The sequence below is a fragment of the Leucopleurus acutus genome (genome assembly GCF_964270905.1).
Source record: "Leucopleurus acutus genome assembly, chromosome: 13".
NCBI lineage: Eukaryota > Metazoa > Chordata > Mammalia > Artiodactyla > Delphinidae > Leucopleurus > Leucopleurus acutus.
This window is the reverse complement of record NC_139155.1, coordinates 90,103,179-90,123,354: the sequence shown is the minus strand read 5'-3', so window position 1 is coordinate 90,123,354 and position 20,176 is coordinate 90,103,179. Positions and strand designations below refer to the sequence as shown.

The following is a 20,176-nucleotide window of genomic DNA, read 5'->3' as shown; positions in this document are numbered from 1 at the left end:
TTCACTAGAATGACTATAATCAAAAAGACACAATAACAAGTGTTCAAAAAGTTGTGGAGAAACTGGAACTTCATACTGGGAGAAATATAAAATGTTCAGACACTGGAACTGTGGCAACTTCTTTAGAAGTTAAATATAATTTTACCATACAACCCAGCAATTACACTCTTAGGTATATACCCAAGACAAATAGATACATGCTCATACAAAAACTTGTACATGATCCCAGAGGAGAAGAGAGAGAGGACCTGAGAAAATATTTGAAAAGATAACAGCTGAAAATGTCCCTAACCTGGGAAAAGAAACAGTCACCTAAACCAAGAAGCGCAGAGAGTCCCATACAGGATTAACCCAAAAAGGGACACACCAAGACACACTGTAATCAAACTGACAAAAAAATAAAGATGAAGAGAGAATATTAAAAGCATTAAGGGAAAAGCAACAAATAACATACAAGGGAACTCCCATAAGACTATGAGCTGATTTTTCAGCAGGCCAGATTTTTCAGCAGGCCATATATGGCATGATATATTTAAAGTGATGAAAGGGAAAAACCTACAAACAAGAATACTCTACCCAGCAACACTCTTGTTCAGATTTGATGGAGAAATCAAAAGCTTCACAAACAAAAGCTAAAAGAATTCAGCCCCACCAAACCAGCTTTACAAAAAATGTAAAAGGAACATTTTTAGGTGAAAAAGAAATGGTTACAACTAGAAGCAAGAAAATTGTCAAACAAAAAAGCTCACCAGTAAAGGCAAACACACAGTAAAGGGAGGAAATCATCTACACACAAAGCTAGTAGGAAGGTTAAAATACAAAAGTAGTAAAATCATTTATATCCACAACAAGCAGTTAAGGGACACATAAAACAATTAGATGTAAAATATGATATCAACAACAGTAATCGTGAGGGGAGGAGAATACAAATGCAGGGTGGTTTTCTTTTTTGCGGTACACGGGCCTCTCACTGTTGTGGCCTCTCCCGTTGTGGAGCACAGGCTCCGGACACGCAAGCTCGGCGGCCATGGCTCACTGGACCAGCCGCTCCGCGGCATGTGGGATCCTCCCGGACCGGAGCACGAACCCATGTCCCCTGCATCGGCAGGTGGACTCTCAACCACTGCGCCACCAGGGAAGCCCCCAAATGCAGAGTTTTTAAAATGCATTGGAAATTAAAAGATCAGCAACTTAAAATAATCACATATATATACAGTCTGATATACAAAAACCTCATGGTAACTGCAAGCCAAAAATCTATAATAGATACACACACAAAAAAGAAAAAGGAATCCAAGCATAACACTAAAGACAGTCATCAAATCACAGGAGACGAGAACAAAAGAAGGGGAAAAAAAGACCTACAAAAACAAATCCAAAATAATTAACAAAATGGCAATAAGAGCAAACATACTGATAACTACCTTAAGTGTAAATGGACTAAATGCTCCAATCAAAAGGCACAGAGTGGCTGAATGGATTAAAAAAACAAGACCCATATACATACTGTCTACAAGAGACCCACTTCAGATCTAGGGACACACACAGACTGAAAGTGAGGGGATGAAAAAAGGTATTCCACACAAATGGAAATCAAAAGAAAGCCAGAGTAGTAATACTTATATCAGACAAAATAGACTTTAAAATAAAGACTGTTACAAGAGACAAAAAAGGACACTACATCATGATCAAGGGACCAATCCAAAAAGAAGATATAACAATTGTAAATACATATGCACCTAACGTAGGAGCACCTCAATATATAATGCAAATATTAACAGACATAAAAGGAGAAATCGACAGTAACACAACAATAGTAGGGGACTTTAACAGCCCACTTACATCGATGGACAGATCATCTAGACTAAAAAAATCAATAAGGAAACACTGGCCCTAAAGAACACATAAGACCAAATGGATTTAATTGATATATACAGAGCATTCTGTTCAAAAGCAGCAGAATATACAATCTTTTCAAAAGCACATGGAACATTCTCCAGGCTACATGCTAGACCACAAAACAAGCTGGGTAAATTTAAGAAAACTGAAGTCATATCAAGCATCTTTTCCAACCACAATGTTGTTGAGACTAGAAATCAACTACAAGAAAAAAACGGCAAAAAAACACAAGCACGTAGAGGCTAAACAACATGCCACTAAACAATCAACGGATTACTGAACAATTCAAAGAGGAAATGAAAAAATACATAAAGACAAATGAAAATAAAAACACAACAACCCAAAACCTGTGGAATGCAGCAAAAGCAGTTCTAAGAGGGAAGTTTATAATTATACAAGCTTACTTCAGGAAACAAGAAAAATCTCAAATAAACAACCCAATCTTACACCTGAAGTAACTAGAGGAAGAAAAACAAAACCCAAAGTTAGTAGAAGGGAAGAAATCATACAGATTAGAGCAGAAATAAAACAGAGACTAAAAAAAAAAAAAGAAAAGATCAACGAAACTAAAAATTGGTTCTTTGAAAAGATAAAATTACTCATCAGGAAAAAACGGGAGAGAGCCCAAATCAATAAAATGAGAAATGAAAAAGAAGTTACAACCAACACCATAGAAATACAAAGGATCAAAAGAGACTACTACATGCCACTATATACCAATAAAATGGACAACATAGAAGAAATGGACAAATTCTTAGAAAGGTACAATCTCCCAAGACTGAACGAGGAAGAAATAGAAAATATGAACCAACTACAAGTAATGAAATTGAATCAGTAATTTAAAAACTCTCAATAAATAAAAGTCCAGGACCAGATGGCTTCACAGGTGAGTTCTATCAAACATTTAGAGAAGAGTTAATACCCATCCTTCTGAAACTATTCCAAAAAACTTCAGAGGAAGGAACACTTCCAAACTCATTCTATGAGACCATGATCACCCAGGTACCCAAACCAGACAAAGATGTCACCAGAAAAAGAGAATTACAGGCCGATATCACTGATGAACATAGACACAAAAATCCTCAACAAAATACTAGCAAACCAAATCCAACAAAACAGTAAAAGGATCATACAACATGATCAAGGGGGATTTATCCCAGGGATACAAGAATTTTTCAATATCCACAAATCAATGTGATATACCACGTTAACAAATGGAAGAATAAAAACAATATGATCATCTCAACAGACACAGAAAAAACTTTTGATAAAATTCAACATTCACTTTGATAAAAACTCTTCAAAAAGTGGGCATAGGGGGAACATACCTCAACATAATAAAGGCCATATATGACAAAAATCACAGCTAACATCATACTCCATGGTGAAAAGATGAAAGTATCCCCTCTAAGATCAGGAAAAAGACAAGGATGCCCACTCTCACCACTTTTAGTCAACATAGTTTTGGAAGCCTTAGCCACGGCAATCAGAGAAGAAAAAGAAATAAAAGGAATCCAAACTGGAAAAGAAGTAAATCTGTCACTGTTTGTAGAAGACATGATACTATACATAGAAAGTCCTAAAGATGCCTCCAGAAAACTACTAGAACTCATCTATGAATGCAGTAAAGTTGCAGGATACAAAATTAGTACACAGAATTCTCTTGCATTTCTATATGCTAACAACAAAATATCAGAAAGAGAAATTAAGGAAACAATCCCATTTACCACCGCATCACAAAGAATAAAATACCTAGAAATAAACCTACCTAAGGAGGTCAAAGACCTGTAATCTGAAAACTATAAGATGCTGATGAAAGAAATTGAAGGTGACATTAACAGATGGAAATATATACCGTGTTCTTGCATTGGAGAAGTCAATGTTGTTAAAATGACCATACTACCCAAGACAATCTACAGATTCAATGCAACCCCTATCAAATTAACAGTGGCATTTTTCACAGAAGTAAAACAAATTAGTATTAAAATTTGTATGGAAACACAAAAGGCCCCAAATAGCCAGTAAAGAATCTTTAACAGAGCTGGACAAATCATGCTCCCTGACTTCAGACTATACTACAAAGCCACAGTAATCAAAAAAGTATGGTACTGGCACAGAAACAGACATATAGATCAATGGAACAAGATAGAAAGCCCAGAAATATACCCACACACTTATGGTCAATTAATCTACAACAAAGGAGGCAAGAATATACAATGGAGAAAAGACAGTCTCTTCAATAAGTGGTGCTAAGAAAACTGGACAATTACATGTAAAGGAATGAAATTAGGTTCTCTAACCATATACAAAAATAAACTCAAAATGTATTAAAGACCTAAATGTGAGACCAGATACTATAACATTCCTAGAGGAAAACATAGGCAGAACACTATTTGACATAAATCGCAGCAATATTTTTTTGGATCTGCCTCCTAAAGTAATGGAAATAAAAGCAAAAATAAACAAATTGGACCTAATTAAACGTAAAAGATTTTGCAGAGCAAAGGAAACCAGAAACAAAATTAAAAACAACCCACTGGGACTTCCCTGGTGGCGCAGTGGTTAAGAATCCTCCTGCCAATGCAGGGGATACGGGTTCAAGCCCTGGTCTGGGAAGATACCACATGCCACAGAGTAACTAAGCCCGTGTGCCACAACTACTGAGCCTGCTCTCTACAGCCCACGAGCCACAACTACTGAGCCTGTGTGCCACAACTACTGAAGCCCACGCACCTAGAGCCAGTGCTCCACAACAAGAGAAGCCACTGCAATGAGAAGCCCATGCACTGCAATGAAGAGTAGCCCCCGCTCACTGCAACTACAGAAAGGCTGCACGCAGCAACGAAGACCCAACACAGCCAAAAATTAATTAATTAATTAATTAATTAAAAAGAAAAAGACAACCTACAGAATGGGAGAAAATATTTGCAATCAATGTGACTGACAAGGGCTTAATTTCCAAAATATACAAACAGCTCATACAGCTCAACATCTGAAAAAAAACAAACACCCCAATCAAAAGATGGGCAGATGACATAAATAGACATTTCTCTAAAGAAGACATACAGCTGGTCAAAAAGCACATGAAAAGATGCTCAAAAAGGCTAATTATTAGAGAAATGCAAAACAAAACTACAGTGAGGTATCACCTCACATCAGTCAGAATGGCCATCATCAGAAAGTCTGCAAAGAGTAAATGATAGAGAGGGTATGGAGAAAAGGGAACCCTCTTGCACTGTTGGTGGGAATGTAAATTGGTGCAGCCACTATGGAGAACAGTATGGAGGTTCCTCAAAAAACAGGGTTACCATACGATCCAGCAATCCCACTCCTGGGCATATATCTAGAAAAGATGAAAACTCTAATTTGAAAAGATACATGCACCTCTATGTTCATAGCAGCACTATTTACAACAGCTAAGACATGGAAGGAACCTAAATGTTCATCGACAGATGAATGGATAAAGAAGATGTGGTACATATACACACAGTGGCACACTATTCAGCCATAAAAAAGAATGAAATACTGCCATTTGCAGCAGCATGGATGGACCTAGAGATTATCATGCTGAGTGAAGTCAGTAAGACAGAGAAGGACAAATATATGATATCACTTATATGTGAATCTAAAAAAAGTAATACAAGTGAACTTATTTACAAAACAGAAATAGACTCACCAACATAGAAAACTTATGGTTACCAAAGGGGAAAGGAGGGGAGGAATAAGTTCAGAGTTTGAGATTAACAGATACACCCTACTATATATAAAATGGATAACTAACAAGAATCTACTGTATTACACAGGGAAATATATTCAATATCCTGTAATAACCTATAATGAAAAAGATTCTGAAAAAGAATATATATACACAAATACGTATAAATGAATTACTTTGCTGTAACCTGAAAGACGACATTGTAAATCAACTATATTTCAATTTAAAAAAAACCAACAAAATGTGTAAATATTCCAAATCCATCAAGTGGTGAATGGATAAATAAAAGTGGTATATCCTTACAATGGGATACTATTCAACAATAAAAAGAATGAATTCCTGACATATGCTAAAGCATAGATGGACCTCAAAAGTACTATGCTTATTGAAAGAGGCTAGACACAAAACGATTACACATTTATATAAATCCATTATATGATATGCCCAAAAGGAAAACCTATATAGAAAGTAAGCAAATTAGTGGCTGCCTCAGGCTGGTGATGGGAAGACGAACTGACGCAAATGTCACAAAGATCCTCTTGGGGTGATGGAACCCTTCTAAAACTGGATTGTGATGATGGTTACACAACATAAAGTTACTTAAAAAAAAATCACTGAATTGTACACTTAAAATAGGTGGATCCTACTGACATCATAGTACAATAAAGCCGTTAAAAAGATAATATAATATTAATAAATTTATGCCAACATATTTGACAACTTAGATGAAACAGATATATTTCTTGAAAAATAATCTACTCAGAAGTGACACAAGAGGGCTTCCCTGGTGGCACAGTGGTTGAGAGTCCGCCTGCCAATGCAGGGGACGCGGGTTCGTGCCCCAGTCCGGGAGGATCCCACATGCCACGGAGCGGCTGGGCCCGTGAGCTGTGACCGTTGGGCCTGCGCATCTGGGGCCTGTGCTCCGCAGCGGGAAGGGCCACAACAGTGAGAGGCCTGCGTACGCAAAAAAAAAAAAAAAAAAAAAAAAAAAAAGTGACACAAGAAAAAAGGTCTGAATTAGTCTGTAACTGTTAAAGGAATTAACCCTCACATTTTAAAACCTTCCTTCAAAGAAAACTCAACGTCTAGATAGCTTCAAAGGTGAATTCTTTCCAACATTTAAGGAACAAATAAAATGATCTCACATAAAAGAAAAGAGTGCAAACTTCTCAACTCATTTTATAAGGCCAGGAGACCTCTAATCCCAAATCAGATAGGAACACAACAAGAAAAGAACATCACAAGCAAATAACTCATAGAATCAAAATTCCTAACAAAATATTAACAAACTGAATCTAGCCATGCATAAAAAGTATAACATAGCCTGACCAAATGAGGGTTCCTTCAGCTGTGCAAGATACCGATTCAGAAATCCCTGTCATATTAACAGAATAAAGGAGAAAAGCCATTATCACCTCAAAATGAAGAAAAGGTATACGGTGAAAATCTGTTCAGTGTAAAATACTATCAACAAACTAAGAATAGAAAATAATTTAATCTGATAATCATAATCTACAAAATACGTACAGGTAGCATCATACTTTATGGTAAAGCACTGAGTACTTGCTCTCTGAGGTCCAGAACAGCACCGTCCAGCAGAATTTCTTGTGACTACTAAAATGCTCTATATCTGCACCATCCAATACGGTAGCCACTAGGCACCAGTGTCTACTGAACACTTCAAAGGTGACTAAGCACTGACTTTTCTATTTTATTTAATTTTAATTAATTTAAATGTAAAGAGCATGTGTAGCTAATGGCTACCTGTTGGATAATAAAGACTGTCTGGTCTTTGTCCCAGGTTCCTGCGATGGAGCTTCCTTTGTAATTCGTGGTGGGCCCCTCCTGAGTTTACGGAACAGGTAACTCATGGTGGGCTCCTGGAGTCTCCAGGTGGGCACTGCCCATGCTGGAAGTTCCAACCATTTGCTTGGAGGGTTGGGGCTTTGAGGCAGACGCTATCAGCCCAACCTCCAGGCTGGAGGCTGAGTTCAGTCACATGGCTGTGATTTTATCAATCACACCTACAAAATGAATACCCAGTAAAAACTCCGGATACTGCTGCCTCATGTTAGCTTCTTGGGTGGTAAACAGACATGGGCCAAGAGGGTGATGTGCCCTGATTCCATGGGGAGAGGGCGCAGAAGCTCCATGTTTGGGACCCTGCCAGACCTCACCCTGTGTGTCTCTTCATTTGGCTGATCCCAACTTGTGTCCTTTATAATAAAACTGCAGGGGCTTCCCTGGTGGCGCAGTGGTTGAGAGTCCGCCTGCCGATGCAGGGGACACGGGTTCGTGCCCCGGTCCGGGAAGATCCCACATGCCGCGGAGCGGCTGGGCCCGTGAGCCACGGCCGCTGAGACTGCGCGTCCGGAGCCTGTGCTCTGCAACGGGAGAGGCCACAACAGCGAGAGGCCCGCGTACAGGAAAAAAAAAAAAAATGCAGTTTTAAGTATAGCACTTTCCTAAGTTCTGTGAACAATTCCAGTGAACCTGAGGGGGTCATAGGAACCCCTCAAATTTGCAGCCTATTGGTCAGAAGTGCAGGTGACCTGGGGACCCCGAAACTTACAGTTGGCAACTTAAGTGAAAGCACTCTTGTTGGGGATGGTGCCCTCACCCTGCAGAGTCTGCACTAACTCCAGGTGACTGGTGTCAGAGGTGAGCAGTTGTGATATGCTATGTAGTGGACAGTGCAGGCCTAGGGCGAGGCAAGGGTGTTCCCAACGCCACCTCTAGTCCACAAGGTACTGCAGGTACAGTACTGGCCAGGAGGTCAGTACAATATAATGCAAGGAAAGAGTATAAATATTGAAAGGAAGATGTAAAACTGTCATAGATGGTATGACTGCATAAAGAAAATCCAAAAGACCTTAAAACAATTAGAATTAGTTAATTGTGGATATTCTTCTTTCATAAACATCAAAACTAATCAACTGGTCTCACAAAGATAAGCTACAATGTATAACCTTCAACTATATCAATGAACTTCTCACACTGTTACATTAAAATATATTGTTTTATCTTCCTCCTTAAATGGATCATTTACCCACTAATGATTTTATAAATCATGCATTGGTCATGTGGAAAACGCTGGTTCCCTGAGTTTACATCTTCTCATAAAAAAATGGCTTTACCAGTTAATTCTGTAAACATTTAATGCAGAAATAATTCCAATTTTACTAAACTCTTATAGAATATGGAAGCAACTTTTGATAAACTTTTTGATACTAACATGACCTTGATAACAAAATCCAATAAGGGTATTGCAAGAAGGGAAAAGCAAAGGCCTACTTACACATGAACACTGATGTGAAAATCCTAAACAATGTTACCAAACTACTATATTAAGCAAAACATAAAGAAGAAAATATATCAAGACCAAGCTGGAGTTTATCCCAAAAATTCAAGGTTGATTTAACATTTTTTTAAAAAGTCACAGATATTTACTACTTTAACAGATTAAGAAAAAACATAGTATCACCTCGATAGATGCAGATAAAGCATATCTGTAAATGGAAGAATGTATATAACAAGAACGACAGATAACAGAAAAATCCAACAGAGTTAGATTAAAAAGCACGTTTACAGTTTTCAAAAAGGACTAGATTTCATAAGAATATAAAAGTATGAAAAAGAACAAACAGATGAAACAAAGAACAAATGAACACACCAAAAATTGAAAAATAATCAACAATTATTTGTTATAGAAAGTCTCATCAAACTAGGAAGTCAGTGGAATTTCTTTTTACTAAAAAAAAAGTATTGCTGATATTTTTATAAACATGGAAAATCTAAACAAATCTAAAGAAGAATTATTAGAATTAGTAAATGGGCTTACAAAGTTCTTGAATACCAAGTCAATATGCAAAAATCTAGTATATTTCCATGTTTTGGCAACAAACACTTTTAAAACTAATGACTAAATTTTAAGATACTAATTGCAGTTCTGGGGCAGAAAATGTACAAACTGATCCTTGATATATCTTGGCATGCTAGAAAGCTGCATTCTAGTTAATAAAGAAATGTTACAAGGAGGGTGTTACCATTTTGCAGCCCCTAATGAAATAATCCATCTGGGCAACAACCATTTAAAGCCATCAACAAGGGACTTCCCTGGTGGTCCAGTGGTAAAGAACTGCCTTCCAATGCAGTGGACGCCGGCTAGATCCCTGGTCGAGGAACTAAGATCCCACGTGCCACGGAGAAACTAAGCCCGCCACAACTACTGAGCTCATGCGCCTCAATGAGAGAGCCCTCATGTTGCAAACTACAGAGCCCACGCACCGTGGAGCCTGCCCAGCACAACCAGACAGAAACCCGATCAGACCGAGCGCCCTAACAAAACGATCCCACATGCCTCAACAAAGAGCCCATGTGCCACAACTAAGACCCAAGACAACCAAAAAAAAATAAGGAGAATAAAGCCATCAGCAAGACAAAGAGAGACAAGTGGGCTTTATGCACCTCCTGAAAGAAGTACCACCACAACCTCTGAAGCACTCTTGCCAAAAAGTCACACTTAAATCTGATCAAGCCTCAAAGTGGAACCTCCTGTGGTGATGGAAATTTTCTTTACCTGTGCCACCTAATTTGTGGCTGTCCAGTCTGTGGCTACGGAGCACTTGAAACGTGGCAACTGTGACAAAGGGATTTCATTGAATTAACTTAAGTTCAAACAGTCATATGTGGCCGGTGGCTTCGGGACTGGAAAGCGCAGCTCTGAATCTACCAATTCACAGGAAACACAGATGGCAGAACACACCAACAACACTGGGGGGTTTAATCAGTCAAACGAGGACATTATCCACCACGCCACTTAGTCAAAGCCTTCAGACCGTGGGAAACTACAGATAAACGGCCTGCTTCCTCAACAGATAGTTTGGACAGAAAAAAATAGGCAGAGCCAAGATTCAGAGGCAGATCAATCAACTGCACTGTATGAACTTTTAGATTCTGATTCAAACAGAGGACAATTTATGAGACAACTGGAAATTTGATAATGGCTGGATTTGGTGATATTGAGAAGCTACCTTAATTGGAGAGAAGGCTGCAATTGCTAACTGACAGAAGCAAAACACAAATGAGTATACACAACAGCAGACAAAATCAAATGGCAGTGTTTAAGGATAAACACTTAGGAGTAAAATTATACAGAAAAGCAAGGAAATCGTTACAAAAGATGGAGTCCTGGCTCCGTCTGTCAGGAGGGAGAAGTTGTGATTGGGAAGGGGGCACAGGAAGGGCCTCATTTGGGCTGGGAATGCTCTATTTCTTGAAATGAAATGGTGGCTTCATGGGTATTCATTTGATAATACATTAAGCTGTACTTTTACATTTTATGAACTTTTCTCCATGTGAATTCTGCTTCACAACTAAAGAGGTAAATAAATAATTTAAATAATTACGGGGACTAAATTCTGCTTTGGCATTTTCCCCGTGGGTCATACTCTGTGGAAAACTATGAAAAATGGCTATAATACCATGTATTTATTACAATCTTTCTCCTAAGGACATTACCCACTATATCATTTATTCAAAGGCTTCACCAAGGAATGACCAAGAAACATTTACTTTCTATGAAAAATCAGTTTGCTTTTTCCTTTGGATAATGCAATTCATATAAACATACTCATTACACCTGTCAAAAATTTGAGAACCAAGTTTACAGCTCAAATTCAATAATTATGTAGGACAGTAAGGCTTATAAAAATTGAAACTTTAAGAATTTCTCGGGCTATCCTGGTGGCGCGGTGGTTGAGAGTCTGCCTGCCGATGCAGGGGACACGGGTTCATGCCCCGGTCCGGGAAGATCCCACATGCTGCGGAGTGGCTGGGCCCGTGAGCCATGGCCTCTGAGCCTGCGCGTCCGGAGCCTGTGCTCGGCAACAGGAGAGGCCACAACAGTGAGAGGCCCGCGTACCGCAAAAAAAAAAAAAAAAAAAAAAGAATTTCTTGAGGCCCTATAGTTAACATATCGCCGCTTCAATTTTGTCCCAACTTGGATCTTCCATTCTGAGGGTATTTTCCCTTGATTTCTTAACCATTTATTCTTTCCTTTTTCACTAGTGGTCTTACACACCTCTTTTAATTCCCTGGAAAAATAATGAGAAATAAACATGAACTCACCTGTAACATGGTCATTTCTGCTGCAAGATGAGTAGCAAGTCTGAGATTTGTTCTGTCCTGCAGCCTCTGCTTCTGCCCTGAAGCTCTGGTGTGAGGTCTTTTACACTAGGAATGACTTTCTGCTTCTGGGAACGCGTTTCTTATCTCACACGAGCAGCCTTATTTGTGTGGAACCAGGATCTGTGGACTTGGGGACAGACGAACTTCAACTGGTATATTCACGCTGCACCAAAAATCCTTTCCTCTCTTGCTAGGAACTAGGAATTCATGATCATCTAAGGCCAGAGTGTGTTTCCTATATAACTGAAACAGGACTACCAGGGACAGAAACAGAATGTAACGTAAAAGAACAGCAAAAGTCTCTGCACACAAATAAAGAAGGACCAGAAGTAAGTAATTCTGAGATACAGTCAGTGTGCACTGAGGACAGTGCGGAACAGGTGCTGTGAAGGACATGACAGCTCTGTGTTAGGCAGATGGAATTTTGGAAAGCTTATGTGATTTGTATTATAACAGATCTGAGTTTCAATCAACCCTTTCCCTTTGCTGGCTTTGTGACTTTGGGGAAAAACGAATAGGAAACTAAGGCTCATTTTTCTGAGCCTTAGTTTCCTATTAAAATTTTCTATAACTTTCCTAATTTATGTCTGCCAATCCTATCATTTTCTGAAGGAAGTGTGTTAAACTCTCCCAATATGATTACAGATTGGTCAGTTTTTCCTTGCAATTCTGTTGATTGTATGCTTAAAGCTATGTTGTTTGATGCACAGAGGTTATATACTTCTGGAGGATTATTCTTTAATCATTATGTAATGCCACAGGGATTCTGAGGAATAAATAAGATATTAAAAGCAAAGTGACTAGTTCCTTGTAATAATAACAGGTAACATCTGAGTGCTTTCTATATATAAGACAAAATACTAAGCACTTTACAATTTAACCCTCACAGACAACCCAAAAGGCATTTAACAAAATCTCCATCTTATAGAAAGAAAACTGAGACTTAGAATGTGCCCATAATTGCACAATTATTAAACATCAGAAATGGAATGTTATTTCTCTTTCTTGCTACCTCTTGTTCAAGGTATTTAGTACCAAAATCATGTCAGTTGTGTGTATTCATGTACACATATGTACACACACACACACACACACACACACACCATATATCCTGGAATTAGCTCTTATTTCCATGCAGACATTCAGTCCCCTTAGTTCCATAGAAATACAAATGAAGAACAGCCTGCTCATCCCTCCGACTAAAAAGCAGCACTTAAAACACCAAGCTCTTCCCTTTCATGTCTTCCTGTGATTCAACCTTCAGTGCCAACTCAGAAACATATATTGAAGTTCCTCCTGGTTACATAAGAAATGATTCCTTTATATATCTTAAATTGTGAAAATATACTCATCTTAGAACTGGAGCTGGTGCACATCAGCACTAAACAAATATAAACCATAATTATTATTACAAAAGTAAAACATGATGGCAAAACTTAGAAATGTATGTAAGCTAAATAAGAAACAACTATAACCTATGACCACACATAACCACTCTTAAGAGGTATATGGTCACATTTAAAAACTGTTTTTGTTTTCTTCCCGCTATGCAAAGCATCTTTCCAGATCAACAGACATAGTTCTGTTAATATCAACAACTTTCTTATTTAAACAAATAAAAAGGTAGAAAGTCAAATCTACGCATAACAGAAAAAAATACATAAAACATGCAGAGATATACTTGACAAGAAATATGTAAGGTTCATAGGAAACAAACTAAAAACACCAATGAGGACTGTAAGAAGAGACTTCGTACACGCACAATTTGGTCTTGTCCTGGGATAGAAAGATTTCATACACTAAAAAGAAGTCAGCCCCGAATGATTTATATCTTTAGTCAACTCCAATCACAATTTCAAAAAGCTTTTCTTTAACAAGCAATTCTAAAGTTCACCTGGAAAAAAAAAGGTTCAGGAACAGCTTTGGACACTTTTGGAAATACAAAATAATGAGTGTAAACAGGCCCATGTAATATTAACATATATTATAAAATTATATTATCAAAAAAGTATTTCACACTGCCTCCAGAAAAGATATATAGATAAATAAAGCATAATGGTCCAAATATGTCAGGATTTACATGCAATAAATGTGGCATTTCACACGCAAAGTAAAACTGGATTACTTAATGAACAGAAGTGATTAACACTTGAGAGAAAATAAAGCTAGTTATCTATCTCATACATTACAACAAACTACAGTTGACCCTTAACAACTTGGGGGTTAGGGGCACCGACCCACCCGCTCATTCGAAAATCCTCATATAATTAATTTTATAGTTGGCCCTCTGTATCAGAGGTTCCATATCTGCAGATTCAACCAACCTCTGATCGTATAGTACTGTAGTATTTATTGAAAAAAATCTGCATATAGGTGGACCCATGCAGTTCAAACCCGTATTGTTCAAGGGTCAACTGTACTTCCAGATGGATCAGAATTTAAAATAATGGAAACCATGATAGTACCTAAAGAAAACACAAGTGAATATTTGTATAATTTGGGGGCAAATGTCTCCCCAACACATGATACAAAGGCAAAAGCCATACAATTTTATTTAAAAAGTCAATAAATTTAACCATTAAAAAACGTAATAAACTCTGAGTGGTTCAAGAAAAATCAATCATAACCACACACACACACACACACACACACACACACACACACACACACACACACACACCCCAGACAAGGAAAATATACCTACAGTGAATATGTCATTTCCTTTGCATTATGCTTTCACGTCATCTCATGTAATAAAAACTCCGGCATTCTGACAAATAAAACTACGTTTACATTCAAACTATTTCCTTAAGCAGACAGCCAAATTCACAGTGTGATTTTTAAATTTCCTTTGTAGCTTTGTCAAAAACTATTTGGTAAAGTTTAGCTGGATTTCAGCAAAAACTTAGGAAGAGTAGAGACACTTATGTCAAAATGAGGCAGATTTTGCGGAGAACACAGAGTTGAGAATGTGAGGTGGACAGAGTGTGACACACCATCAGTGTGGTAGTTTTAAAATATTTCTGATATGTTACTTGCTCAGCACAGTACAGATTGGACCTTATTTTCCTTTAATTTAAACAAATGTTTTTGCAAGTTGGCCCTGGAGGGAGAAGTTCTCCCTGAATGCTCTTACACTTGACTCTTATGTGTCCCTTCAGCAAATGGAAGCCTATGCCCGCCCTTCGTTGTACAATTTGGCCCCTTTTAACTTCACGGGTGTGACTTTACCTCGGCAGTTTCCTGCAGAGCACTGCAGCTCTCCCTGCCACGCACTCACATTTACCTGCAGGGGGAAGGGGCACCTTCATCATCATCCTGTAGCTCCCACTCAGCGTCAAATTCTGTGGAATTGTAAAGGAAAGGGAAAGAATAATGAAAAAAATAACGTTAACTTACACCTACTATGTGCCAGATGTTCTACACACCGTACTGTCTTTTTTGATGCATTCAGTTCTCATCACAGAAGAAGCAATAAGGCACAGAAGTTCAATAACATGCCCAAAACAGATGACATACACAGGAAGTGGTCCCATGCAGCCCACTCCAGAGCCTGTGATCACAGGCCCTCAACAACTGTATTGGGAGGGGTGGGCAAAGGCCTTGGGAGTCCCTGTTTATAGTCCCAGTACATGCATGACACAGTCCCCTGTCCAGAAATGACGGCACCAGGGCAGACTAAGGAGAATAACAAGAGAAAGATAAGTTCTCAGGGGCAAGTTGAAAAAAACTCCCCTGGTAAGTTTAAACTCCCCACTTGGGACAAAATATTTCAACTTAACATATCTGTGATATACTCTAAGGGCTTTAAGCAGGATTTGCAGCATATTCCCAATTTTGTTTTTTTTTTAAGGGAACACGTAAGGTGTATTCAAAACATACACACGTTTCTTGACTAAAATAAATGCACAAAATGTTAGCAGTGACTGTTTCCTGTTGATGGGATCATGAATGATTTTCATTTGAATCTGTTTATCAAGATACTCTAAATTAACTACAGTGAACATATTTTAAAGTCCTTAACCCAAGAAAACAGGCAAACAGAGCAGTTTCAGTCCAGCACCACGTGGTTGAAACAAAGTAAACAGTAAATAATAAATAAAATAAACTAATGTACGTTTTGATGACAGCAAAATCCACCGGACTAGGGCAGAAAAGGTCAATTCTTTCCATTCCCTCATTTTCAGATGAAAAGCCTGAGACCCAGAAATCGTGAGTGGGCTGTTGTTCCAAGGAGCAGACGTGGGTCCAGGTCAGAGACAAGGCCTTGAGCCAACGCGGTGCCCACCCCGCCAGCTACTGTCGAAGTTGTTTGGGGGTTCTCGTTAGTGGAGGAGCCTCGGAAAAACCCTCCTGATAAAGGCAGAGGCGAGCTGAGTCGAGCCAGGGTGGAGGGGCGACACAGGCCTTGCAACCGGGTCACGCCGCGGACACTCTCCGGACGCTCCCCGACCCGCCGTGGGTCCCGATGCTCCGACCGCGCCCGCCCAGGGCTCGCGGCCGGGGACGCGCAGGGACGCGCGTGGGAAGGCACCGCCTTTCCAAGCCGGCCTGGCAGGAGAGGCCCCGGCGCGACAAGCACCAGCCGCGGCGGACGAAGGGCCTCCCCTCGACCCCGGGGGCCACCGGTGCCCACCGCACCCCAGCCGCGGAGACCCCGGCCCAAGCGCTGACGCCCACTGGCGGCCCTGGCACGACCCCCAGCCCCTCCCCCGCGGGCTCCCTCAGCCCCAGCCGCCCGCCCCACAGGAATCCAGCCCCGGAACCTGCAAAAAAGGCCTCGGAACCACGGACGCGCGGGACCGGGACCCACGTGACCGCCCCGCCCCCAGCCTTTGCGCGACCCGGGCGGACCCGCGGGATCCCAACGGCCCGGAGCTGGGCTGGAGGACCGCGCGCGCGCACGAGCACGCGGACACGCGCCCACTGGCCTCTCACGTGGCGGTGGACAAAGAGAAGGGCCAAACCTGCTGCGTGCGCTGCGCGTGCGCGAAGGGGAGGAGCCTCCGAACTACACTTCCCAGGAGGCTCCGCGGCACGCGGCGTGCGGCGTCGTAGGAGCGCTGGTCGCCTAGAGACCCGGGCGGCCGCAGCCACAGCGAGCTGTGGGAATGCGCGTTCGGGGGAAACGTAAAGATTTTTAAAAGACCGGGATTTTTAAAAGACCGGGAATCCAAATCAGGTAGATTGATAAGAGATAGGTAGGTATGTAGACAGATGTGATAGAGAATTGGCTTAATAATTCAATTGAAGAAAACAAAAAAAAGCAGATAGTAAAGAAGAAAAAAAGGGACGTTAATTTATAATTCAAGGGTTGTGGGGGGGTGTTATTATAAGTCACTCTAATTTTTTTAAAAAGAGAGTGAAGGGTAGGATGAAAAAAGAGGAACAATCACAGATACATAGGAGATTGAATGAAAATCCGATTTGTGTTAATAAATTCGAAATTCTCTGTGACACAAATGATTCTTAAAGGGTAGATGTGTCAAATTCGACCCAAGAAACAAAAAAACCCAAACGTGAATGGAAATGAAGACAATGTCAGAGATTCTCCGCCGAAAAGCATCGTTCGCTGAGTTTCCAGTGAATTCTTTCAAACATCCAGTGATCAGAGAACTCGTATTTAAATAGTTACAGAGGAATTAGAAGGGAAATTTTCTATTTATGTAATAGCATAAAGGCACCAAAATGGACAGATGTATAATTTGAAAAAGAAGCGCAGAAAAAACTTGATTATTGCTGGCCATGCAAAAATACTGAGAAATTATCAACAGATAATTTTTGTCGACTATTTGGCAATATTTTGTAGAAATAGAAATATTTTTGTAGAATAGAAACCAAGTGGATTCTATTCTAGAAATATGAGGGTGATCAGGATATACGTTAATATAAATAAATAAGGGGAAATAGAATTACCTCAATAAAATGAAAAAAATTTTTAACTGAAAAAATACATTCTAGACTTTAAAAAATAAATCAGAAAAAGTTGTTTCCTAATTTAGCCTTATGAAAGATACAGACTTCAGCCATGAAGCCAGTATGCTGCTTAAGTGTGGAATATAAGGAGGAGTTAGGAACAAGGTACTAATACCAAGGATTAAGATTTTTAAAACTGGACTAACGCTGGGACTTCCCTGGCGGTCCAGTGGTTAGGACTCCACACTCCCACTGCAGGGGCACATGTTCAATTCTGGTCGGGGTACTAAGATCCCAGGGCCATGCAGCACAGCCAAAACAAAAACAAAAACACACAAATAAAATGGACTAATACTTAAAATGCAAAACACAAGTGTTACCGAGTCCAAGCTCATGCCAGTCACCACACGACAGGCCAGTAAATCCAGAGGTGATTTGCTGGGGCAATGAATAGCAACTTTATTTGGAAGGTCAGCAGACGGAGAAGATGGTGGACTAGTGTCCCAAAGAACCATCTTCCCCGAGTTAGAATTCAGGCTTCTTTTATACTAAAAGGGGAGGAGTGTGGTTGGTTGCTGCAAACTTCTTGGTGCCCGAATCCTTTGTTCTTGCAGCTGTCCACCTAGGTCCAGTCACAATGTTCCTTTAAACCCCCAACAAGACAAATGTTATTCTCTGTTCTGCAACTTTTTATCTCTATATGAATGGAACAGTGTTACACTCTTAATAAGTATAGCAATGTTATACTCTTAATTCTCAGAACCTTGAGAATGGGTTATCCTGTAAATTTCAGGCTATAGGCCACACTCTTAACTTGTATTATGGCAAAAGCAATAGAATACAAAGCTTAAAGTAAAAGAAACAGATCAAATATGGAGTCAGATTTGTTCTTTCCTATGATACAAGGATGTGTGTCAATGATCACTGCTGAAGTAAACACATTTTTACACCATTTGGGGGTTTTATTCCATAAATTGTCAATTATCTTTGCCATTTTTCTATTGTATTATCTATTCATGGAGATGAATGTATATTGTTTACTAATCCTCAGTATGCAATATATATTTTAATTTTTTTCTGTCTATTCCTGGTCTTTGAACTTTGTTTATAAAATTGTTGATCCCATAGGCTTTATTTTTGACATAAATTTTATCTAGCTTTTCCTTTATGGTTTCATTTGTGGTTTACTTATGTGTCTTGTTAAGAAATCTTTCTACATCCTGGTATCACAAAAGATTTCCACGTATTATCTTCTAATAGTTTCAGCATTTTGCTTTCATATTTAAGTTGGAATCTGTCTGAAGTTGTCTGCGTGCATGTAGTGCAGATATTGATATAATTTCATTTTTAAAAAATTATTTATTTATTTATTTATTTGGTTGCACCAGGTCTTAGTTGCGGCTCATGGGATCTTCACTGCCGCGTGTAGGATCTTCATTGCAGCATGCAGGATCTTTAGCTGCAGCATACAAACCCTTAGTTGCGGCATCTGGGATCTAGTTCCCTGACCAGGGATTGAACCCGGGCCCGCTGCATTGGGAGCTCGGAGTCTTAGCCACTGGACCACCAGGTAAGTCCCTGTAATTTCATTTTCTTTCCACATGGGAAGCCAATTTCCTCATCCCAAGTGCATTCAATTGCTAGAACTGCCATAACAAAATATCACAGACTGGGTGGGGTAAACACCAGAAACGTATTTTGTCACAATTCTGGAGACTAGAAGTCTGATTGCACGGTGTTGGCAGGTTTGATTTCTTCGAAGGTCTCTCTCCTTGGCTTGCAGGTGGCCGTCTTTTCCCTGTGTCTTCACATGGTCCTCCCTCTGTGCGTGTCTGCGTCCTAATCTCTTCTTCTTTTTTTCCTCCAGTTTTATTGAGGTATAATGGACATACAGCACAGTATAAATTTAAGGTGTACAGCATAATAATTTGACTTACTTAACCCCTGGAATGATGACCACAATAAATTCAGTGAATATCCATCATCTCATATAGATACAAATTTAACGAAATAGAAGAAATTTGTTCTCGTTGTGATGGGATCTCTTAGGCTTTACTCTCTTAGCGACTTGGAGCAGTATTCACAACACACAGTGGTGCTGATTCTGTTTACCGCTTCACACATTCCATCCCTAGTACCTATTTGTCTTATAACTGGAAGTTATAAGTTAGTTTCTGTTACACAACACAGTGATTCTGTTACTGACTTCAGTCCTTGGACACTTTAATAAACAGAAATTGGTAAGTGGCCAGAGGAGGAATTCGGGCAAGGCTTTACTGGGACTCACAAACAAGAACAAGAACAACTCACAAACAAGGCTTTACTGGGACTCTGCAAAACAAGAAACAGGTGCCCTTGCTTGCTTTCTGAGGTGGGGCAAGCTTGTCCCCTAAATAGGGTGAAGGTAGGGGCAGATCAGTGGGTCGGGCCAGAGGAGTGGCATAGGTGGTCTGC

General features: G+C 39.7%; 1 protein-coding gene across 3 annotated transcripts in view; it reads right to left on the bottom strand.

Annotated features, from left to right (window-relative positions):
- LOC309970670 (zinc finger protein 84-like) overlaps nucleotides 1-16,456 on the bottom strand; it is a 34,117-nt gene extending 17,661 nt beyond the window's left edge. For 2 of the 3 annotated variants that reach the window (XM_082853142.1, XM_082853141.1), the window contains exons 1-3: nucleotides 15,924-16,456; nucleotides 15,093-15,150; nucleotides 11,747-11,933 (exon numbers count right to left, since the gene is read on the bottom strand). In XM_082853142.1, coding sequence (XP_082709268.1) covers nucleotides 11,747-11,761 — 15 coding nt within the window. In that variant the 5' untranslated portion in view covers nucleotides 11,762-11,933; nucleotides 15,093-15,150; nucleotides 15,924-16,456. The remainder of the gene's footprint in view (nucleotides 1-11,746; nucleotides 11,934-15,092; nucleotides 15,151-15,923) is intronic. The other variant, XR_014326697.1, reaches the window with a different exon arrangement.
- Nucleotides 16,457-20,176: the final 3,720 nt, after the last annotated feature.